A 24850-nucleotide genomic window follows, 5' to 3' on the forward strand; every position below is an offset into this window, starting at 1 on the left:
TCAGATCGATTGCTATAGCCGGGGCTTCCAGCCGCCACCAGAGCGCATGCGCCTTGTTGTGAGCCGGGTCCGCTCCAAAGGACGGGGATCGGAACTGGGCCGCGCTGCGCATGCGTGACGCCGTTGCCTGCCGGCACCCTGGTGCCGTGTCGGGCGCCTGCGTGTTTCTGGCCGGTGGCGTCTTGCGCCTGCGCACGGAGGACTGCACGCGTGCGCCGTGCGGCCGGGGGCGAGTGAGCCGAGAAGCTAAAATGGAAGATGAGGAAATCGCGGATAATTGGGAGGAAGCGGCCGATAGTGGGGTAAGGAGCGGCGGGTGAAGCCACGGCGAGGCTGGGGCTTCTTCGAAACAGGCCTCGTGGTCTGTCGACGCGGTTAAATAGTTTTCTCAAGGTCCGAGAGTCAAGCGGGAGCGGAGTGTGCAACAGTTAAAAGGGTCCCAGTGAGTGTCGGCCACAAGTGTGGGGTTAGGCAGCAAGGGGAGCGGCATGAGAGAGAGAGAGGGCAATAGAGCAGGGCAAGGCCTAGGTGTACAGTAGCTTGGAACCGCCACGCTCTACGTAGGAGTCGGTGTCGGCAACAGGAGGGAGACTAAATATCCTAACATGGCCAGAAAAGGCATTGGGAGCGAGTGATGCGGATTCCAGAGCGACAGAGGTAATATATCCACAGCAGGAGGAGGTGCTGTCTTCGCCAACTCCCAGCAGTGGACACTGGCTGATCTCCCACCCCAGGGGGGGAAGATATGGAGTGGAGGGCTGTCATGCTGATGACTTTTCCAACGAGAATGATTGGAAGAGAAATAAGTACCTCTCGGAATAAAGAATGAACTGTTTAGATTGATTTCTTATCAAAGGTACTTGCAGATAAGGCAATTTATTTGTACTTTCCACCACAGAAACACAATTCTTGTTCCATTTGGCTTTTGGACACCTAATTTTGTTTTTAAAAGTTGAGTGTGAGGGTATTTTTAAAATTGGGTCATGCAACAACCTGTGGAATTCACTTGATTGAAATCCGTATTCTCGGTTTTCTGGATTCCAAACCAAATACTTTAGCAAAGTTTTTTTAAAACTTTTATCTCCACCCCCCCCCACCCCCACAATGTTATTTATTGATCTAAGTTTCCTTGCACGGTTATTCAAATAGAACAACAATTATGTTTCTGCAGTGGGAAGAGTGTACCAAAAAATGCCTTGTATGCAAGCACATTTGGGGAAAAAAAATCAATGTAAGCAGTCCATTCTTCAACGTCCCAAAAAACGTAATTATTGTTGAGACAAGGCACCTTTGGAATTTTGCCCAGCAGCCTACAGCAGATGTCAATATTTTAGATGAGATGTGCAATGTATTTCTGGTAGCCTAAAAATTGATCTTTTATAACATTGGACACATTATTGCCTACTTTGGCATCATTTGCGCCATTGTCAATCGTGTTGTTGCATGAAGTTTATTAGCCATAACGTTTTCCAGAGCAGTAGAGTTTTTAGAAAAAACCCTTGTTGAAGGGGCAGGTTGCAGTTATTTAAATATTGGTCAAAGCTTATACGTTCTTTAATGAACTGGTTAAAAAATTTTAAAACATCCATCTTCCATAAGAAAAGGTAACTAAACCAAGAAATTCACCATCTTCCTAAATACAGACTTGAATTCTGACTACACTGACTTGAAATTGGCAAACTATAGATATTTAAAGTAATATTTGAGGTGGTTACCCAACCAATTTAAAACCATAATCTAGTTTAGGAATATTGTGTGGTGGCCACAATTATTTGAAAGTTATAAACTTGTTCTGGGAGTCTTATCTGATGTTGCAGCTTTAAGAACTGGTACAGCAGAATTATTTTCCAGTACAAGTCCCTCCTTGCGATCCCTCTCATCAGCCTGTTGGGAATCAGATCCAGAAAATATTATGGAAGGCCCATTTAATGGCTTCAGTGGCCAATGCTCTTTCTGAATTGAGAAGCTTAGATTAAGGATAAAGGCTGATAGCGCAGAGCACCTCCAGGCTAGAAACAATTAGAAGGGAAAGAGAAGGATGTAGAAAGTTCCAAAGTTGAGTCCCTGGAAGAAAACATTTGCATTAAATATGCTAGGTTGTATAATGTGCAATGTCACATTGATTATTCACACGTATTTTCAGAAATATTTTCAGAGGGAGCGATACAATTTGCCAAAAAGCCTCAGCTCGGATGTGACAGCTGATCTTGTTCTCCTAACAGCAGTCATGCCCCCCCCCCCCCCAGTTACTAAGTCCAGTGCTAATGGGAGTGTGTGTTCACCTTCAGTGATCTTGCCAGCAAGATCTCTGTAGAGCTGCCAGCTTTAAAATCAATACAGAGCCTGCTTGATTAAATGCACTCCCGAGATTGCTCCATATGGGTTTTAAAGTTCGCAGTTTCACCTAGAATGGTATTGTAGAGGCTGTCAGCATGAGTATATACTGCCTCTAAAATTATCCCTGTAGCCGGGGAGAAGAACCAATGTTGGTTTAGAGGAATAGTTTTGATTTGGCATCTGAGAGTTGGTGTTGCTGAGTGCATTAGGAAGAGGAGCTAGATAATTAGCCATGGCTGCAAAGAATCTTGCTGGGTCTAAGTTCTATTGGTATGGTCTAAGCCGTGTGGATAGGCAAGGCAGTGCCAAAGCAGTCTACCTTATTTTCAACATTCTTGATTATCTGCCTGAGTGATCTGCTCATTGCAGTAGATAATTGAGGTTCCACCACAGACATAACAAGGTCGATGCAAAGAGAATACGGCAACGTGGTTTCCTTCTGTGCGATTTTTAAAAAAATACAAGATATCCAGTTTTTATTGTTATTTCTTGTACCCAGAATGTGCAGAATTTGGTATTACCTGGACTCTGGGAGATTGAACAGTTATGTTGGTGAAAGCCAGAGAGTGTAATGTCTGGAGAAGATGGCAGCTGATTGTAAAATACAAAGTGAATACTGGAAATACTCTGGACTGACGACCATCAAGGTTTCGCTCCTGAAACTGCATTCTGTTCTCTGCAGAGATGCTGATTGACTGACTCTGATTTCAGTATTTCTTATTTTGCATTCCAGTGTTTTGCTTTTTCATTTTAAAAGGTCCCTGACTTCCCTACAAGCACTGAATGTTTAGAGGAGCACTGACTGTATCCTTGAAAATAGAGAAGAAATATTGCAGTGGGGCAAGAGAAATTGATTGTAGTTGAAAGTTGGGGAGGCGATGGCCTAGTGATATTATCGCTAGACTATTAATCCAGAAACTCAGCTAATGTTCTGGGGACCTGTGTTCGAATCCTGCCACAGCAAGTGGTGGAACTTGAATTCAATAAAAAAAATCTGGAATTAAGAATCAACTGATGACCATGAAAACATTGTCAGAAAACTCCATCTGGTTCACTATTGTCCTTTTTAGGGAAGGAAATCTGCCATCCTTGCCTGATCTAGCCTACATGTGGCTCCAGATCCATAGTAATGTGGTTGACTCTCAACTGCCCTCGGGCAACTTGGGATGGGCAATAAATGCTGGCCAGTCAATTATGTCTCTGTCCCATGAATGAATTTTAAAAAGTTGCTTATTGGACTACAAACTTCTATCCTGTCCAGTTCTGTTTGTGGGGATTGTTAAGATTGTATTCTCTTTTTTGGGGATTGTAGAATTGAAAGATTTGCAACAACTCACTATCCCCCCCTTTTAGCCATCCCAAGGTGCTTTTCGTATAATTGATTGCTTTCTCAAAGGCAGTGACTGATATGTCTGCATATATGGCAGCTAACTTCCACAAAAAGCAATTGGATGAATAAATGGTTAGTCTGCTTTTGGTGGTGTCCTTTTGACCAGGACACACAGCTTGCTACTGTTTAACTAGTGCCATGATTTTATTTTTTCACTGAAGGACAGCACAGCACCTCACAACAGTGCAGCTGCTTCTTCACTGCTGTGTTGGTAATGTCAGTGCTAGGTGTGCTCGCGTTCTGGAGTGGGACTTGAACCTCCAAGCTTCTGATTCTGTGGCAAGTGCACCAGTTGAACCAAGCTGGCGCCAAAGAGCTGCTGAAAGCAAAAGAGTTTGGTATGAATGTTGTGACCAAGCTTTTTAGAAAATGCTTTATCAGAGGAGCTGATCACATAGAAACAGACCGTTGAATCCATCAAGTTGGCTCTGATCAAAACAGGAAATGCTGGAAATACTCTCGTCTTGAAGCACCTGCGGAGAGACAAACGAGTTAATGTTTCAGGTCAATGATCTTTCGTCACAACTGGCGAATGTCAATTCTGATAAAAGGCCATCAGTTTGAAATATTTACTCTATCTGCACAGATGCTGCCAGGCTTGCTGAGTATTTCCAGCGTTTACTGTTTTGATTTCTGATTTTCAGCATTCACATTTGCCTAATTCTGCCCTGGCTTGTTTACTTTTCTATATGGGCTACTATTTGGGGTTTGGCAAGGTAGTAGGGCCTGGAGTATGAACAGGTGAAAGCTGCTGTTAAACTTGCTAGAGACACGCAGAACTGTCTTAAGAATTGAAGTAAGCAAGATTTTTCTTCCTCCCCACCTCTGAGGATGTTGAGGAAATCAAAGTGTAGCAATTTAAGCACACCCCTGGCAGGATAAGTAGACGTTGAGTACTGAGGGCATTAATGGAACGTAGTTTAGAATTAGCAGAAGAATGAATAGGGTTGTATGGTGCGTGGAAGAGACTGATGCAGTGCCCTGGTGAAACTGGGTTAATGGAAAGGAGAAAATGAACATGTAGTGAAATCAGGATGTGGGCATCACTGGCAAGGGTAGTAGCATTTATTACCCATTCCTTGTTGCTCTTAGGAAGGTGGTGTTGAATTGCTGCCTTGAGTGTCTTGCTGCAAGAAGAATTGAACATAAAAGTAAGGATGTTATGTTTCAGTTATACATGGCATTGGTGAGACCACATATCAAATACTGCATAGTTTTGATCTGTTTATTTAAGGATGGTTGTAAATACATTGGAAACAGTTCAGAGGAGGTTTACTAGATAATTGGAATGAGCAGGTTGCCTTATGAGGATGTTAGGAAGGCTGGGCTTGTTTCCACTAGAGTTGAGGAGTGACTTGATTAAGTATGAGTTCCTGAGCGGTATTGAAAGGATGATCCCTCTTGTGGATGAGTTCAGAACTTGGTGGTGGCGAACTGTTTTAAAATTAAGGGTCATCCTTCTAAGACAGAGATGAGGAGGAATCTTTTCTCTCTGAGGGTTGTGCGACTTTGGGAGCTCTGTCTCAGAAGGCGGTGGAAGTGTGAATCACTGAATATTTTAAAGACTTGAGGTAGATTGATTCTTGTTAGGCAAGGGAATTAGTGGTTATCGGGTATAGATGGAGAATGTGTAGCTCGAACCACAAAGATCAGCCATAATCTTATTGAACGGGCTATTTTTGCTGCTATTTTGTATGTCCTGCTTGGCCATTTGAGAAAACAGTTAAGTTGACCACATTGCTGTGGATCCGGAGTCACATACTGTAGGTTCGAAAGGTGGATTTCCTTCCTGAAAGGACATCATTGAAATAGGTTTGTATGGCAATCTGGTAGTTGCTTGGTCACCATTATTGATATTGGCTTATGGGGGAATTGGACTAGTGTCTTTGGATCATTAGTCCGGTCCTCTGGATCAGAGAGAGATTCAGTAGCAAAAGTACTACAATACTGTACCCTGTAATACCAGATACCTGTGAACACATGGCAAAAGTGTGTTGGCGAGGTAAGAGAGGGTCATCTGTATTGTGGGATTGCATCCAAGCAAGGGAAAGAAACTTAAAAGTTGCCAAAAGATATGTACTGTGTGGTAAAAGTCATTAGTGTTGATGCCTGGGTATTAGCAGGGAGAGGGATCCTCTCAACAGCAGTCTAATTCAGGATAACTGGTTTTGGTTAGGAAAGACTTTTGTCTTTGATCCAAAAACTCTGAATTCAATACTGTTTAGTAGTTTTGTCTCTGTACAAATCAGACCTGTACAGTTTACATAATGTTAATAGTAGTGTGCACTATAGGTTTGAAATCTGAGCTCTTCAGTGTCTTCCAGATTCCTTGCATGTAAAGGAACACTGTAATTGGCCTTTTTGCTTCTGGGATAAGGAGAGGGCAATGCATGTGCAGGTATTGAGCAAGGAAAGAATTGGGCTTTCCTTAGCACACCCCAGTTGAATAACTGATATGTACATAAGAGCTGTTTGGTGGGATACAAATAGACTGTTGATGCATTAGTGAATTCGCTTGTAAATGGTTTACTGACATCTGATATTTTAAACTTCAAAATTACCTTTTCAGTGTCTTGCTGAAACTGCTATGACCTTTCCAGAGACATGTTTGACTCTGCCATAATGATAACTGATATTTTTAGGGAACATATGCACTTCCTGCAGCGTAGCATGGCTGTGAGGCAGTAGTAACTGTACGTGCAGACTGGATCCCAGGTGTCAGACTTCATCCTGAAACTAAGCAAAGTGAGAGAGCCCCACTCCATCCATTTTTAGGAGCTTGATTATCCTCTCACTTATCAGTTTGCAATTCAAATTTAAAAGTGGTGATGTGAAGTGTGAATGTACCTGCAGCCAAACATCTTTCTGGGAGAGAAATGATTGCCTTCTTTAGGATAGCTGCAGCGTTTTGCCAACCCCATTGATACAGCTAATGTTGCATCATCCTTGCCGCCCCAATGCCTTTCATTTTCTATTTTAAAATGGCCATAAATCGAAATGCAATGTGCCTTCTGTCACATCTGCCATGCTTCTAAATCCCACTTCGGTAGGTTTCAGTTTCAATTAACGTATGATTTGTGGTGCACTAAACTGGCATTTGCCTATTCTGCTTTTTCCAATTTTATTTGGTGGAATTTCTTTTGATTGCTTTCGCTCTGCCTTTGCGTTTACCAGACCTCTTAATATATCTGCAATCCAGTTAATCCACTTAGATTGATCATTACCTTCTTTTGTGTGTATTTCTGCATATGGTTTGGTTTTGGGTGAATATTGTTTCACTGAGGAACTGTGTATGTACTTTTACATGTGTTTGTTTCCTTTCTTACAGGAAATTGATCGACGACTGGAGGCAAAACTAAAGATCCAACAGAAGGAAAAGTAAGAGCTATAACGTTTTTAAAATATCAGTGAAATTGTTTGTTCTTGGCTTTGCTTGATGACTCGATTGGTAGGCACCCCACTCTGTAAAATTGAAGGAAGTCCCTAGTCAGTGCTGCCATAACACATTCAGGAGTTAGAAATCACCGTTTAACTTTTCAAAGCTCATCTACTAATATTCCAAATCTGCCATCACAGCCAACTCTAATCCAAATGTAGTTTTGCCATGATAGCCTCATCTAGATTATTACCGCCTTAATTTATCCATCTTTAAGTAAAGGTCGTCTTCCTAATTTTTTTTTCCTTAACTTAATGTCCTTGACTTTTAAAGTACTGGGTTTGACCATCCCTAATTGCCCTTGATAAGGTGGTGGTGGACTGCCGCCTTAATCGCTGCGGTCTGTGGCGTAGGCACATCGACGGTGCTGTCAGGGAGGGAGTTCCAGTGACAGTGAGGAACAGCGATATAGTTCCAAGCCAGGCTGGTAGCTTGGAGGTGCAACTGTTCCCACTATTTGCTGCCCTTATCCTTCTAGATAGTATTGATCATGAGTTTGGAAGGTGCTGGCAAAGGAGCCTTGGTGAGTTGCTGCAGTGCATCTTGTAGATGGTACACACTGCTGCCACTGTTTGTCGGTGGTGCAGGAAGTGGATGGAAAACCAATCACGTAGGCTGCTTTGTTCTGGATGGTGTCAAGCTTCTTGTGTTGTTGACACTGCACTCATCCGGGTTAGTGGAGAGTATTCTGAGACACTCCTGACTTGTGCTTTGTCGATGGTTGGCAGGCTTTGGGGAGTCAGGTGGTGAGTTACTCGCTGCAGGAGTCCTAACCTCGGATCTGCTCTTCTAGTCACAGTATTTATGTGGCTGATCCAATTCAGTTTCAGATCAATGGGAACCCCCCCGCCCCCCAGCATGTTGATAGCAGGGGATTTTAGCAATGTTAATGCTATTAAATGTCATGGGGTGATGGTTAGATTCTCTCCTGTTGGAGACGGTCATTGTCTGACTGTTGTGTGGCGTGAATATTACTTGCCACTTGTCGACCCAAGACTGGATATTGTCCAGGTGAAGACAGTTTCAACTGAGGTTTTCAAGAAAGAATTGTGATTATCTAAAGAGAAATTTGTAGGGCCTGCAGGGAAAAGCCAGGGGATTGGGACTAGCTGAGTTGCTGTTGCAGAGAGTCAGCACAAACACAATGGTCTCCTGTGTTGTGATCGTTCTATGATTTTCCTTTAAATTAAGCTGTGGGTCTTTTGTTCTAAAATGTGGCAGCGTTTAGAGTCTCTACAATTGGCTTCAGTAAATTGCGTTTGGGGAGTGGTGTGAGGGAAGTCAGGGTTGATGCTTTTTCATCATTTATCTCCAGATTCCTGCTGGAATGTGTAACCCAACATTGATGATGGGATTACGCTCAGAGGAAATGTTTCTTCCAGTTATAGCTTTCGATACTTGCAGGTGAAGAATGATTGCTTGAACTTGGTTGTCGTAACCCAGCACTTATCACCACCTTTTAAGGAAGGAAAGGGGTGGAAATTGTATGGAAACGTTTTCTTCGATTGGACAAATTCATGGGCAAGGTTAAGGCAAATAGGCATCTTTACTTTTTCCAGTCTGGAAGTTAGGAAGGGTTGTAGAGGCAGCAATGTTGTCTTCCAATATCTGGACCTACTTCGACAATCAACACAAACAAAAACAGATTAATAAGACATTTGCTGCTGACAAATTGGCTGTTGTTTTTACCCAATGTCTATGAAATTAATGTGTAAAATTATTCGGAAATTCTGAGGTGATGAGACAAGTGATTTTTGGAGGAATCTGCTGATGTACTGAACAATCGACCATGCATCATGTGGTGCAAGGTGCATTGAGGCAGGGTATTTAGTGGTACACGTATAAGTTAGCTTAGAAGAATTGTATTTTTGAACTAACATTGCAGTCAGTAACATGGGAAGGTAATAACGCTTGCATCCCTGCTGTGCCTTGTAAACTGAGTCAGGCACTCTTTCTGGTGGGATGTGAAAGTGCATGGCAAAACATTAGCCATAGTATTGGCAATAGTTCACAGCAGAAATATGATGTCTGACTTCAGAACAATTGTGAGAACAGGGGAATTTTTAAGTTTTTAATTTATGCTTCAAAAAACTTGCTGGGGATTTCTAATCCTGCTGGTTATCCAATGATCAGCTCCACATCTGTTATGAATGAGTGCTTTTCGAGCTCTTCTGTTTGGAGGAGAATGTGCCAATATTGACAAGATTCCTGTTCCCACTTCCAAAAGATGGTAGTCCAGTACAATTGCAAAAAATTATTATTGGTACATAGCAACAGAAATAAAAGTTAAGGTTTATCAGTCACAAGTAGGCTTACATTCGCACTGTAATGAAGTTACTGTGCAAATCCCCTAGTCACCACACTGCGGCGCCTGTTCAGGTACACTGAAGGAGAATTTGGCATGGCCAATTCACCTAACCTGCACATTTTTGGAGTGTGGGAGGAAACCGGAGCACCTGGAGGAAACCCATGTAGACACAGGGAGAACGTGCAGACTCCGCACAGACAGTGACCCAAGCCGGAAATCAAACCCGGATCCCTGGCACTGTGAGGCAGCAGTGCTAACCACTAACATGCAGAAATCTGACAGGTGATCCTAAGTTGAAAATTAGTTCTATAAATGGGACAGGAGAGAGAATCAGGCGTGGCTATTCTTTTTCTTTTCAGTAACTTTAGAGGTGGGAAGATTGGGCTGAGGTAAAGATGTGGAAATCATGCATCCAGGAATCTGGATTACTTTGTGCTGAAAGTATTCCAGTAAGTGCTATGCAGTGACCCGAGGTGGGTAATCACTTGTTCTTTTGGAGTAGATGTGTACAACTGCAGGTAAGTCACTGAGTTGTACCATCCAAATAAGGAAAGTGACCTCCATAACATATTATATCAAGACAGTTATTTGCAATCTATACTCACTGTTGGGTACCAGATCTGCACCCAAGGTTTACTATGAAGTCAGACTAGATCCCAACAATTTTTCTCTTTTGGCATAAATGTGAGGAAGTATGTTTTGCTCCAGGCATACTTCTACTGATAAACTAGGGCATGTTTACCAAAACAAACTTTAATTAACAACACTGTTTAATTATAACAAATGAATCAGCTTAACCTTTAACAGTTGAACAATACTTAAAATGAAAGGAAATGATTCTAATTTCTAACTTATGACTATATCAATTCCAATGAAGCAATATTTATCTCATAGGCGTAAAACACAGGCATACTTGCTTTAACTTTTGTTAATAGTTCTGGTGCTTTCAGAGAGAAAGAAAATGAGTTTCAGCAGCTTACAGAAGATATTTAAGTTCAAGCAATTCTCAGCCGGAACTCCACTTTAAAACTGGTTAGCAAATCCAGGCATACGTGCTTTGACTTGGGTTAACAGCCCTAGAACTTTCCGAGAGAGAGAGAGACTCTTCTTTCTACCAGCTCCAGGCAGCAACTGCCTTTTGTTTAAAATGAAAATGAAGCTGATTCTCTGCTACAAGTGTAGCTCTTCCCATTAACCTAATTTACCTCCCATTACTTAAGGTAAAAACCCCCATTAGGCCTTCTGCTGCTAAATAAAGTTACATGGCTAAAATGGGTAATTAGCCTGCTTTCTCAGAATCTGCTACATTCCTTCCCAGACAAACTGACTTACTAGAAAAACACTGCCTCTTAAAGCAGTATCCCCTTAAACATAAAATATATAATTAGAACAGTAGCATCACATCACCCATCCATCAAAAATATCTTGAATGATAGAAGAGCTAGAATGTCAGTCTGTACTTTGCCAGCAATACAAGAGAAATTAAAAAGAATGTTGGGATTATGCAGCACAAAGAGCAATTAAACTTTGATCTCCCCCCTTATTCAAGCAATGGAGCTTGTGGATTTGATCAAAAGGACATTGTTTTGTTCTCTATTTTGCAGTGTGACAGCCCTTTCTTTTACCGGCACGGTAGCACAGTGGTTAGCACTGCTGCTTCACAGCTCCAGGGACCTGGGTTCGATTCCTGGCTCGGGTCACTGTCTGTGTGGAGTTTGCACATTCTCCTCATGTCTGCGTGGGTTTCCTCCAGGTGCTCCGGTTTCCTCCCACAGTCCAAAGATGTGCGGGTTAGGTTGATTGGCTATACTAAAATTGCCCCTTAGTGTCCTGAGATGCGTAGGTTAGAGGGATTAGTGGGTAAATATGTAGGGATATGGGGCTAGGGCCTGGGTGGGATTGTGGTCGGTGCAGACTCGATGGGCCAAATGGCCTCTCTGTGCTGTAGGGTTTCTAAGATTCTAAGAATGATAGTGTATCTTCCAGCTTACCATGAGTTTGACTCTGGGAGCTCCTACATTGCAAAGTACAGCCTGTTTGTTCCCCAGCAGCAAACCACTTTTAATCATAAGGTTTCACTAAGGTCTGTAACCAGTTGAAACAAGTGATCGATCACTTATGACTCCACTTCCTTTATCTCTTCTGCCATGCACTTAATGACTGCTACCAATAATTGAGATAATTATTTGAGACCACATGGTTTTGGGTAGGGAGTGTATTTACTAAGATTCACAAGCTATTACAGTTTTATGGGACAGGCTGCATGGAGCAACGTATTGTTACCCATCTGGCGTTATAACAGTGAAGATGAAGAAATGCTAGTAATCTGTGGTTGGAGGTGTATTAAATATGGTCTAGAAGCTGCTACTTCACTTGGATGAGCCATTGAACAGGTCTGCTTGTTTTGTTATGGCAGTTTTAAAAAGAAACCAGTCCCCTACTTTGTTAGTCTAGCCTGACAAGAAGAGTGGGTTGACACTCTTGTGGGAAGCCAGCAGTGCACTATGTCATCACTTCACAACTCTGCATTGCTGCTGCCATTCTTTCTCATCACGTCTTTTATTCAAGTTCTGCCATAGTCTCTTCCTGATCTATCTTCCAGTTGGATGTTGCCTCATGTTTTTGTGTTTGACAAAGCATTTAGGGGGAGTGGCATTCCTGAAGGTCTGTCATAGTGTTTTTATATTTAAACAGGAAATCAAAACTGGCGCCTAAAGTTCCCATCGTCATACAGGATGACCTCCATCCAACACCCTGCACCCCACAGATCCGCATTCTAAAGAGACCGACGAGTAACGGAGTGGTCAGCACGCCGAACTCTGCGACAAGACCACCTCCACAAGTCAAGTCACTGGCGCAGAGAGAAGCAGAATACGCAGAAGCACGGAAACGTATCCTGGGGAGTGCAAGTCCTGAAGAAGAAGACGATAAAGCTAATACAGACAGGTAAATGACAAGTCAAGGGATTTCTCATCTGCCAAAGTTCCACTTTTGATTTATTTACATAACTGACTCGAATTGAGAGTAGCAGCCATTTAGTCATCCACTGGGTATGGATTTACCAATGTCACACTAAACTATACTTGCTGTAATCGATTTAATGGCAAATGATGATTATGCTATCTTGTTTACACCTCCTCCAGACCATTTTTAAAAAATTTAATTGTCCCATTACAATCTCCTTTTGACTTGCACCATCATCTCATTTGACATTTAATATCTTCTGCCTTCCATTCCATCACAGGCCTTTCTTTCTGTTCTCCCAGCCTTATCATCCTCTAAACCTGTCCCTGTACTTAAAATCAGTCACACCCCTTGACTTTTTCCAGTTCTGGGGGAAGGTCATTAACTCGAGGCTCTAATTCCATTATTTTCGCTCTCTCGCTCTCCAGATGCTACCTGATACACTACATTGTTTGCAATATTTTCTGTTTCACTTATTCTAGATTTCCAACATCTGCAGTACCTTTCCTCTGGCTTACTGTTGAATTGTTGGGGCAGAGCCTTTCCACTATGGTCAGACATATATGATTAGTCAGTTATTTAGAGATGTCTGCGGGGAAACCGACTATAGGTTTCTAGCAGATCTCCTTTAAGAAGATGGCTTTTTATGCATTCTAGTTTTGTTACAAGTAAACAATTGCAAGATTTGTATACTGGACAGTATTTATATCTGAACCCAAGACCACCAATGAGTGATCAGTGCCACTGAAGCACCGAGGATAAGTGAAACTTGTAATAGTTCTAATTGTTTGCTATTGACCACTGATGAAAAGTGTACAAACAAAAAAACAGAATTAAATTTGCCTGTAATGCTCTAGAATCAAACAGCCTGCCAGTATTTGCTCATCCTGGGTGTCTGAATTCTGAGAGTAATTTCTGGCCAGAGATTCATTGCTTCCAATGAATTTATATACAACGGTGCCACTTGTCCCATCTCTCAAAGTAACTCCAGTGGGGAAACATTTCCATCCTTTTTCACCAATGGGACCTAATAGCACAAAGGACCTGAGCAGTGGAATTCAATTTAGAATGCCACAAGTACTCTTCCTTTGTAACATTCACGCTTGGAATGGGAAGCTTAATCCATCTCGTTGTCACATTGGGGATGGGTGTGAGGAAGAGTTCGGGTCAAATTAAAAGATTTATTATTTGAGATAACCTGTTTTTTCATGATTCAAGAAGGCATCCCAACTCCTAGACATATCTAACCCCGCTTACTGCTCAACTTAGCCGCAGAAGGAGATTTTAATTCATTTTAGGCAGTCACTTATTTTGAAGATGTTGATTGGAAGAAACTTGAAGGATCCTCCCGTCCAGGTAGCAAATTTCACCTACATAATAGAATTTTGCTGAAGTTTCATATGGCCTTTCATTTTTATGCATGTTGAAACTATGGATAAAAAGGGTGTGACTGCAAGGTTCACATTCTTTCAAAGTTTTATTAGCTTGAGAAACCTCTCAATCACTATCTCCTAGTGCTTATTTCCTGATTTCAAAGCTTTCCAATGGACCAGTTCCCACAGGTATATTTAACAGGTTCATGTCAAATAGTTTGAGAGAGAATGGGGTTTTTAGATGTTTTGGAGTATATTGTAAGAAGGTGCTTGTGTAAATTTAATAAAGCTTTTTATTATTCATTCATGGGACATGGGCATTGCTGGCTGGCCAGCATTTATTGCCCATCCCTAGTTGCCCTTGGGAGGGCAGTTGAGAGTCAACCATATTGCTGTGGCTCTGGGGCCACATGTAAGGACAGCAGATTTCCTTCCCTAAAGGACATTAGTGAATCAGATTGTTTTTTCCGACAATCGACAATGGTTCCATGGTCATCAGTAGATTCTTAATTTCTGTTTTTTTTAATTGAATTCATATTCCACCATCTACTGTGGTGGGATTCGAACCCGGGTCCCCAGAACATTAGCTGAGTTTCTGGATTAATCACCTAGCGATAATATCACTAGGCCATTGCCTCCCCAGCTGCGTAAAGGTTACAAGAGACAGGTTTTCTGGGAGGTTTAAGATGTGAAAGGTTTGTGCATTTGTAATAAGATATGGTGGATTTGAGGTACAAGAGGTTGGATCTAACATTTGCATTTTTTGATAAGTTGAGGGTTTTTTTGAAAATCAAAGAAGTCAGAGGTGACCAGAAGCATTTTGCAACTTGCACGTTTTTCATGAGTAAACAGAAGGAAGTATATTACATTTTAATTGCCCTGAAAGCTGAGACAAAATAGAAATACAAGAGATTTTATCTTTTGGAAGGATTTGAGTTTGAGTTGTAAGAACAATGGAACCTAAGATGAGAGTGGGAGAAAAGCTATTTTGGAATTACTGTGGGGAACTTTGTTAGCTGTGTGGGAAAGATGAAGTTGCAGTTTGAATCATCCATCCAGCCAAGCCAGAAAAGTCTTAAGTTGCAAAAAACAGTCTTGTTTCTGAAGGCTTCCTGGATTTCCGCATCAGTGAAAGAAAGGTCATGTGGTACACCTTATTAAAATGGCAGCAGCTTTACCTTTGGTAACATTACTGAATATTTATAGTTAAACATCTGTACGGGAGTATTGCCTGGGAGATGTTTGCATGTGGGTCTGACCAAGTACGGAGCCTTTTGGGCAGAATGTTTTGTAAACTAATTTTAACTGTGCAACTAATCTTGTGTGCTTAAGTTTTCTTGTTAATAAGCCTTTTATCATAGAAATCATAGAAACCCTACAGTGCAGAAGGAGGCCATTCGGCCCATCGAGTCTGCACCGACCACAATCCCACCCAGGCCCTACCCCCACATATTTTACCCGCTAATCCCTCTAACCTACGCATCCCAGGACTCTAAGGGGCAATTTTTTTAACCTGGCCAATCAACCTAACCCGCACATCTTTGGACTGTGGGAGGAAACCCACGCAGACACGAGGAGAATGTGCAAACTCCACACAGACAGTGACCCGAGCCGGGAATCGAACCCGGGACCCTGGAGCTGTGAAGCAGCAGTGCTAACCACTGTGCTACCGTGTCGCCCTATACTTTTGTGGGTCTGACCAAGTGTTACTGAACTTCTTGCTGTTGAGATTTGCAAGTTTTCTACTTTTTCAGAATACAAAACCAGAAATGACCCATAAGCCAAATTTCCCTCTGGGATTTGGTTTTCACAGCAATTGTATGCTGTGGTCATAACACTAGCCTTGTACTTTTAAGCTCTGTCCACATTTGATTTATGTCTTTGTACAGGTAGTGCCATCTTGTTTTTAAAACATTTTCCTTCCCTTCTCTCTCAAAGCCCTTGGGGCCCATGAATACAGGTGTCCTCTTCAACTTTGCCTAGATGTACTGCAGGAGCTCACCAAGGCTCCTTAGGCAGCATCTTCCAAACCCATAAGGGTAGCAGACATGTGGGAACACCACAACCTGGAAGTTCCTCTCCAAGCCACTCACCATCCTGACTCGGAAATAAATTGCTGTTCCTTCATTATCGCCTGGTCAAAATTCTAGAATCCCTTCCCGTACAGCACTTGCACCACAGGAACTGCAGAGGTTCAAGAATGCAGTTCACCACAACCTTCTCGAGGGCAATTGCGGATGGGGGATAATTGCTGGCCAGCCAATGACACTCATATTCCATAAATTAATATAAAGTAACTGTACCCTCAGTGAGGTGAATTTGTTTAATATAGACACTCTTATGGACAAGAGCCCATGATAGATTTGGCTATCTTCTCCCTGTGATTTGAGAATTGCACCTGTCACTGACAATCACTACTCCATCTTTATATCCTGATGCTTTATTGGTTAGAAATGGGCCACCAGTTGTGTTGACAGAACCTGTCAGTTTGTAAAGTTGTGTGAATTGCTTCTTTATAGGACATATACACTAGAGTATACTGCTTGCAAATCGAAACTCGCTAAATGATCAAGTAAATGCACTTGTCTGCTTGCACACACAAAATCTTTATCATATTGCAAGTTGTCCTTCTAAGCCTAAGGATATATATTTAATTGGACAGGCTGTTGTCTACTTTCTACCAGACTTTCTACCGCACTTAAGTGTTGCTAGATTAGAGTTCTTTGGTATGTGTAGGATACCATCTCTCACTGAATAATACCCTTGAAGATGGATATATTTTTATTTATCCTTTTAAACCATCTTGTCAACTAAATGTGATCTGTAGTATTCCGCTTATACTTAGTTCCCTTTTCACTAGGTATTGGCTGTGCTGATGTTCCATCAAAAGTGCCTCCTTTTTAAGATTGTCTCTTCTCTTTCACTGTGTCGTATTAAAGTAAACATTTCAAAAACATTTTTCTGTTCCATGATTAGTAAAAATAAAGCCCCAAGGGGGTACTTGTTGATTAGATTTTTGAGAGAAAAAAAATCAAGTGTCTTTCAATCCAGTTAGATAGCTAAGGCTGAGCAATGAAGCCAGTTGACATTCCATCTGCACACTCCAGTATTGGATGAACTTCATGTTGAACACTTCGCATTTTTTGTACATTAGATAATCCTATCACACGTGGTGTGCAGGATCATACCTGTTTGTCAACAGAACATACTTAACTGCATTCAGGGACATAACGACATTTAACCTTCAATCCATTTGATTAGATTTATTATTGTCACATGTATTATATAGTGAAAAATATTGTTTCTTGTGTGCTATACAGAAAAAGCATGCCGTACATAGGGAAGGCAAGGATAGAGCGCAGAATGTAGTGTTACAGTCATAGCTAGTCATAGCTTTTGGGATAAATACCATCTCTTAAATATGTGCAACAGTATGCTTGATCAAGAAACTTGACATTCTCAGCACCAATCTGATACTATCTCCAGCAAATGCTAATTGCCTTTATTTTTCAGGCCGACCAGGATCACCCAGTTGGAGGAGACCAGGCAGCAGAGCTGTGTAATTCGACAGCCCCTCGGCCCTGATGGTACACAAGGCTTCAAACAGCGCAGATAAAACGTGGGCCAGCGAGCGCGCTTTGTAAAACAGAACTCTCCAGGACCGAGCGTGCAGTGTTGGACAGAGAGAACGGACTCAAGCAGAGGACCTGATCTGCTTCTCTTGCACTGTGATCCCCCTTTGCTCCGCCCACTGTGACTTTTCTCCTTGCGCACTGTGACCCCTGCTCCGCCCACTGTGGTTGGCACACTGCTGTGAGCTCTCCAAGGAAACCGTGAAGGGGAGGTTTCTTGCAATCAGACTGGCCAAGAATACATTGTGTGCCATTTCTAACCAGAAATTTGCTCCAGCAATAATACTGTTCAAGAATGCTCGATAGTTTATCTTTTAATTTCAGAAAAGAGTTTGACTATGTATTAGTGATGGGTGCTGTTTGTCCTTTTTCAACCCACACTTCACAGGATTGTTTTGGTTTCTTCCCACCCAACCCATTACTGCAAGATAGTCCTTCAAGGGTAATTATCTTGCTATGTGCAGTACATCAAAAAATCCATCAGAAATGCACCCATTTTAAGTTTGGCTCATCTTTAGCTATTTATTGTAGGCTGTATTTAAAATAAATGTTTTCGAAACATCGTATCTGGAGAAAGAGGCCAAAAACATGAAATGATCCACAAAAGGAATGTGGAACCCAGGCTGTTTGGCACAGCAGGCCAAGGGGTACACAGCGGTTGTGTTCAGTGGTGCAAATGGTCTGTTATAAAACTAATTCCTGTCGGCTTCCTGTCCTCCCATCCATAGTAAGCGAGCAAGTCCGTTGGTTACCGGAGAATTAGTTGAGGAGGGAGGGGCGGCACGGTGTGGGGTAGGAAAAGAGAGAAGCTCAAATAGTGGCCGTGAATGTTGCAGTACCTCGCCCACCCGAATGTGGTTGGCTGCATTGGCCAAATTCCAGCTGACCACCAGGATTTATTTTTTATATCAAAAACTAATACGGTGGTGTGATTTAAAAACAAAAAAAAAATGGCATACTATAGGGTAGCACTTGGGTGCTAGCTGCATAATGCTGTGGTCACGTGATCTTATTCCAGCACTGCCTTATGCTCAAATTCACCAGCTATGCTTTGTGCATGATGGTTTTTGGTATAAACTGCAGGATAGGTATAACTTGCAGTGGTAGAAAAATCTCTTTGTAAAAGAGGATGTCTCGGCAAAGGCTATATCTGTAGTTAATGCTGCTCCCGTTGTGGGTCAGTGCAGAGCAGTATTGCTGTCAGAAACTGGGAAGGTTTTCGACGTGTTCTGTTTGGAACCTTTCCAGTTTTACAAAGGGGAGAAATTAGAAGAAGAGAGAAGGACAAGAAATAAATGTAATTATTTTAATAAAAAGGGAAATAAAATGGTTCCAATCAAATTATATGTTGCTTAGAGGAGCTGAAAGGTTTGAGGCTATGTAGTGGAGCCTGAGATTTTGGTACAGTTTTTTTTGTCTCCCTTCTGGTGGTTGTGTGCATTCTGTGCCCTGCTGTCTGACACTAAAGCGAGGTGTTCCAGTTACTGCCCATCACTAGTACATACTCTTAGTATTTTTAAAGGCAATGCCTTTGTTTTCTAGAATCTCAAACAAAAGCTCTCTAGGTCCATCTAATGTTAAAAGGGCACATATGTAATTTCCTTTTGTGTGGCTCACACATGAATCATCTGTCTTGTGTTTGCGCAAATGCGCAAGTGTTTGTGTACGTGTGTATTCTGTATATGTGTCTGCCTGCGAACAAAATATTGCTTCTGTGTGTTGGGGGGGTGGGGGGAGGTGGGGTGGAGTGGAGATTAATTGATGAAGATTGGTAAATTTCAACCAGTGCTTGGGGGGGAAAAATATATTCGCCGCCTCACTCCTGTACAGCTGCTAGCACAGCCTCTCAATACACCAGCCATCAAATTATTTGCCTGGGGCATAAAACATGACTGAATTGATTCGGACTGGGGTTGAATGGGCTTCAAATGCTTTCCACGGTCAGATGAAAACTAAAATGTCAGGCCCTGGAAGATTTTTAAACTTTTATAATGAATAATATTCAAAGTGCTTCCCCGGCAATTGTTAATGTATTCCTTTTATTTTCCTGCGTAACTTGTTCCCAGGTTTGGGTTGTCAGTCAGTGAGTTATTTCCACACTACCTAGCATTTCACTTGATCAATGGACTGACACTAAACCTGATCTCCTGGTGTTTGTGAACTTGGCACAACTGGAACAATTGCTTCAGACTCTTCAGAAAATACTTGTTCTGTAAACAATAAAATGGCTGACTCACTGCTGGTTCTTTGGGTTAATATGCTACATCTTGTGGTGTATACACCACCTGGAAGATCACGGTTCTAATCTCAATCAGCCAGGCAGTGGTGGCCCTTACAAGTGACATCTGTGCCCCTGGGACAAGGAGAGGAAAATCCAGACAGTTTTTACATAGTTATTCAGTAATTATTAGGAATGGGCATAGGCTCAATTTTTTTTTAAAAAATCCTGCTGTTTTTCCTTTTTGATTTCCCCTCTTTCCGCCCTACTCCGGTCAAATAACCTACCGATGCACATTGTTCAGCTCACACATCACTTGGACTTGGTACTGTCTATGTAACCGTACCCAAACCCGAGTTAAATGCCTTCAGAAGATGAAAGGTGGAGATGGAAATTTTGAGGTAATCACTGGATTGGGGGATTTATCTTTCTGCAAAAAGACAAAAGTACTTATGTACCTAAAGCACAGTTGGGTTAATCAAGCAAGTAATTATTTTGTTTCCTGGCCAGAATTACAATCAGGCAACTAGTTTTTTTTAAAATCAAGCTCTTTTTTTCTCTTGCAGTTATTGATTTCAAAGCCCTTGTGTCTAATGGTAAGCCAAAACAAGCTAGTTTACAAATAGAGCAAACTTATAGTAGAATACAGCTGAAAGCTAGCACTCGTATGAATTGTGCAACATTCTGGTGTTTCCTGGGGTCTGTTGGACTTGAGAGTCATTGCCAAGGAAGACACGCGTTTGCAAACACTGGTATTGTATGGACAGAATGAAATAAACTAGCAAAGTCAAAACCAATCTTGTGAACAGGACTGTGGAATGGTGTCATGTTCAGTTTGCTTGGACTGGAGGATTAAAATGAGCTTTAACATTGTGTACACTATCCATTATCAGTAAAAGGTAAATAACCATAGATTCTGAATTTGGAATACTAAATAAAATCAGGATGCAACTTGACATCATTGTAGAGAAGGCAATGATTGCAGACCAGTTTCCGCTCAGTAATAGGTCACTGTCAGTTGTGAATGGGGTGCAGACAAAATGGCTGGGGTGTGTTGGGGAAATGGCCTGTCCAATAAAGCTAAGTGCGACTTCTGAATATACAGAGATGTGAATCTTGTTACCTTTGTCTGCATGTTACAAAGTCTTTGTCAAAGTACAAAGTCCTGAATGAAAACCTTTAATGAAATAAGTCTGCACAAAGATTGTCCTGCTGCGTGAAATTATTGATGTTTTAATCTCTGCTAATCCAGAGGCTACAGAATGATGGTGCTGCCTCCCCTCATTAGGGTTAATATCTGGCCCCTCTGTCCTTTTACCTTTTCAGACAACTTTTCTGAAATCAGGCTTTTATTATGTTTGGAATTGCTGCAAACCCGTGTATGATAGTTGCCAACTTGTAGTGCCATTCAGAATTTCGGGAAAAAGTATATAAAAATCAGTGAAATTAACAATTTACGGTAATATTGACTGGACCATAGTACTGTAGATGGACTGGTTTGTAATCCAATTTGGCCAGTAAAGATGTTTTGGCAGCTCGTGGATAAAGGAGAGATATTGAGGAATAATGGTTTGAAGCTTGTACAGTCATGTGATAAATGAGTAGTCAATTTTCAGGAACTGGTCTCTAATGTAGACTGTCATTTCACTACGCCTGTTCATCGCCACAGATATCATAAGAACAAACATGAAATCATTTCAGAGATGCAAAAATGGTCCAGTTACCTTTCAAGCCTTGTAAAAGGCTCCAATTCTATTGTGAGATCAATTTGCTGATTGACGAATAGATGAGGGAAACCATATGCTGTATGTGTTCCAGACCTTTCAGAGTTGAGGCCATTTTTTAAAAAAATGCATAATCAAGGCCACTTTCATGACTGAATAAGCTAAATTCTGTCTTTGGCTATAGCTGATTACTAATCAGTTGGTTGGAGATCGCACTTTGTGCATTCTTTTCATAAACAGTAAGCTAGTCACCTTCATCTTAATTCCCTCTGCAATTTACTTTAATCACCACTTGGTCTGGGTTCTAACAGCCAGATATTGGTAATGTACCAGCACTCCCAAGAAACTTGACTTCACTCTGAAAGTAGTTGGCTCAAGGGATTCTTCGTTTTCTCAGGAAATTGGCAAAGTCAGAAGTAAATTCACAAAATGGCAAAGCGAAGTGAACATAGATGTTAAAATTCCTATTCAAAAGTTGATATAAAGGTTATTTATATTGCACCTAAAGATAACTTGGCATCTGAATTGTGTGAAATGGGTGTTAGAGCAGAAGACTGCTCTGCCTCAATGGTTATAATGGAATGTGATGCATGTGGAATTTATAAACTGCTGGAACTAAGGGACCTCCAATAATGTCATGAGGGACACTAAATGTCCTTCTGCGATTATCATTGACATTACAGATGCTTGAACGGTACAATGTTTGTATGTGACAGGTATATAATTTGGTTGGAAGTTGCTTTTAAAGAACATTAGAACTTGGTTACGTTTTTCACTCGCTTCTCAGAATCTCATGTATTTTTGAAAAAATGATCACATTGTCCTTCGACTAACGTAAGGTAGAATGCAACTTGAAGCAACGAGTTGCCATATTTGCTGAGGAAGCTGTAGGTGTTGCTAATTTAAATATAAAATGTCATTGATGTCTCTTCTTCACTGCCCTCCACCTCACCCCCAAGACTAATGTTGGCAATTACCCTTGACCCTAATCAGAAGGTTCAGCCAGCACAGCCAGTTGACGACTAGATCTGAATTATGAGGAATTGTGCTTCATTTGCCGTACATTTTTAATTCTGCACAGAATGTTGCAGACTGAAATTTGGACTTGTACAGAATTGGCTGTCAGTATTAACATTGCTACCGGACTCCTACATGCAAAATGGCTAACAAGAGTACCATGCTATCCCTTAACAGAAATGGGTCGACCGGATGATTGCTGACTACAAAAAGGATTTGTAGGGCTTTTCAAACGTTCCGATTGTCACTGTGACTGAAGGTCATGTAAATAGTAGCTTCTCCACACTTGATGTGTTTGATGGATTCAGTTAGTGCGTAATAATAATGGGTCATGATTTCCATTACATTGTAGTTTGTATATCTTGTTACATGGAGAAACAAGCTTGGTCTCTGAGACATTGAATTGTTGGATCCTTGATGTGTTGGATTCCCAGTCTGAACATATTCAGTTTTATCTGAACTGTGACACATGCCACTCGTATGCAATCTGTCAGAGCAAAGGGGAACTTGCAAGTAGACTTGCGTCAATCAAGTAAATATCCTGGGGAACCATTTGAGGTGTTGCATAGAATGTACTTATATGCCCGAGTGCTGAACTGTACTCCTGACTTGGCAGGAGATAAAAAAGTAACTGGAAGTGGAGGGGGACAAAAACAAACTGAAAACATTGCAAAACGCTGGAATTGTTCAGTGGTCTAAGTTAATGTATCAGACTTGTTTGTAAGAGAGCTTGACTTATGTACAAAATCGCTTTTGTGCACAGTTGCTTCGGGTTTATACTTATTGGCTTAGTGCAATCAGTGTCTGGTCTTAACTTGAGAGTAAGTACGTGGACTAAATTTTTTAATGTTCTAAATCTGTCTCTTTTAAGCAATGGTTCGCCCTGATGTAAAGAGCGTGGTGGTTCTTTTAAAGTTGAGTGTGTAGCCAGCAAAAGGACAATGGATGTATATCAAGCCAGTAACATTCACAAATGGCATTTATGCTTGTTGCTACGCTTGTATGAGGATTACGCTGGGAGTATGCTGCTTTATTGCTATCGATGCTGTTTATTTTTCATAACTTTTGCAAAATGGCGCCCTTCTGTCAGCACTGATTCCTCCCCCCCCCCCCCCAATTTCCCCTTTTGAAGATTTCCAAGTCAGTCCAGCTGCTACCCCTGGGAACATGACACATCTTAAGAGTTGCCCTGATTCAAAAGAAAGAGTTGGGAGCCAGGCTTGGTTTGCATGGATTTGTGGTTTGATTAATAAGTTTGCACCTTAGTTATAAATGCAGGCAAGTTTGTTTTTTTTTTGTGTGCTGCAGCTTTCACCTGCCCTTTTTGTACATGGCATATACTGTCCATTCATTGGGACTTTTTTGAGGGTTCATTGTCATGGTGAGTCCACATGGATGGTCAGCCTACACACTTTGCGTGCAAATCAGTGCTTTGAAAAGATGCTGTCATTGCACTTCAGTGAGACAGTTGTATATTGCCGAGCTTGAGGAACTTCTCATGGATCCTGAGATCTATTAAACCTCAATTTATTTCATTTATAAACTGTGCAGTATAGTTTGGGGCTTCTTAGGGCATAATCTCTTTGGGGGAAAAAAATGTTTGACACATGGTTTATTTGGGCATATGATGCAAAGACAAAGATCACTCATCTCACCTTGTTCCAACAAAAAATGGTTATCTCATTAAATCTTAGAAATACACAATTGGTCAGTCAGCATCTGAAAGAAAGAGATCTGTAAATGTTTTAAGTGGGGCTCTTGATCAGAGTGGCTACTCCCTGTCACCAAACAAAGACAGTTCCTTGGAGTACTTTATGAAGAAACAGCCCCTGTAAGCTTGCAGAATGCTTTCTCTGTGAAATTGTCCATCAGGTTCTTGCATGCTGTTGCACTTCAAGTCAATGGAAGTGGTACACACTCGTGTGCCATGTGGTTAGTGATGTAAACAATTGCTAGGTACCAGTCACAGAATCAAAAGTAAATTCCATGCTTGATTGTGTTGACTAGCAGGTTATTGTCGGGTAAGATGTCTATCACTGTATTTTGTCTTTATTTACTGGCAATGTACACAATGTAACGTTTGGGATTCAGTGTTAACAGCTGCTGTTTGGTTGAATTTATTCTAGTCCTTCCCATTTGCATGAAGGCTGGGAAAGATGTGCAAATATTGTTTTTAATTGCCTGTTTAACATCTTTATCGATAGATGCTCTTGCTACTGTCTTTTTTTTTTATTTTATATTTTATCCTGCAAACTCATCTGGACCCCTTGAAGCAGCATTTTCTTACAGCATTCAGAGAAGGAAAGTTCTGGTCTGAGAGTGCTGGACATAATCTGTACAACTTCTGTTTATAACTGACTGGCAAAGTTAACTATATTTTGAGTAAAATTTTATAAGTTTAGCCTCAACAGTTTGGCCTGATTTTTGGTGTGTTTTGCTCTTTTTGTCTTA

The 24850-nt window shown here is 41.4% G+C and overlaps 1 protein-coding gene across 1 annotated transcript; it reads left to right on the top strand.

The window, feature by feature from the left end:
- Positions 1-80: 80 nt before the first annotated feature.
- Positions 81-24800, top strand: szrd1 (SUZ RNA binding domain containing 1). The gene is made up of 4 exons (XM_078239011.1): positions 81-302; positions 7056-7105; positions 12166-12417; positions 17322-24800. Exons 1-4 carry the CDS (start codon positions 111-113, stop codon positions 17422-17424), a joined length of 597 nt encoding a protein of 198 aa, XP_078095137.1. The 5' UTR covers positions 81-110; the 3' UTR covers positions 17425-24800.
- The last annotated feature ends 50 nt before the right edge of the window (positions 24801-24850 follow it).

The sequence above is a fragment of the Mustelus asterias genome, chromosome 22, assembly GCF_964213995.1.
Source record: "Mustelus asterias chromosome 22, sMusAst1.hap1.1, whole genome shotgun sequence".
NCBI classification, from domain to species: domain Eukaryota; kingdom Metazoa; phylum Chordata; class Chondrichthyes; order Carcharhiniformes; family Triakidae; genus Mustelus; species Mustelus asterias.

Coding starts and splice junctions, on each gene's coding strand:
- szrd1 (XM_078239011.1), top strand. CDS start 111: ATGCGTGACGCCGTTGCCTGCCGGCACCCTGGTGCCGTGTCGGGCGCC. Junction 303..7,055: donor AGGAAGCGGCCGATAGTGGG/GTAAGGAGCGGC, acceptor CCTTTCTTACAG/GAAATTGATCGACGACTGGA. Junction 12,418..17,321: donor GATAAAGCTAATACAGACAG/GTAAATGACAAG, acceptor TTTATTTTTCAG/GCCGACCAGGATCACCCAGT.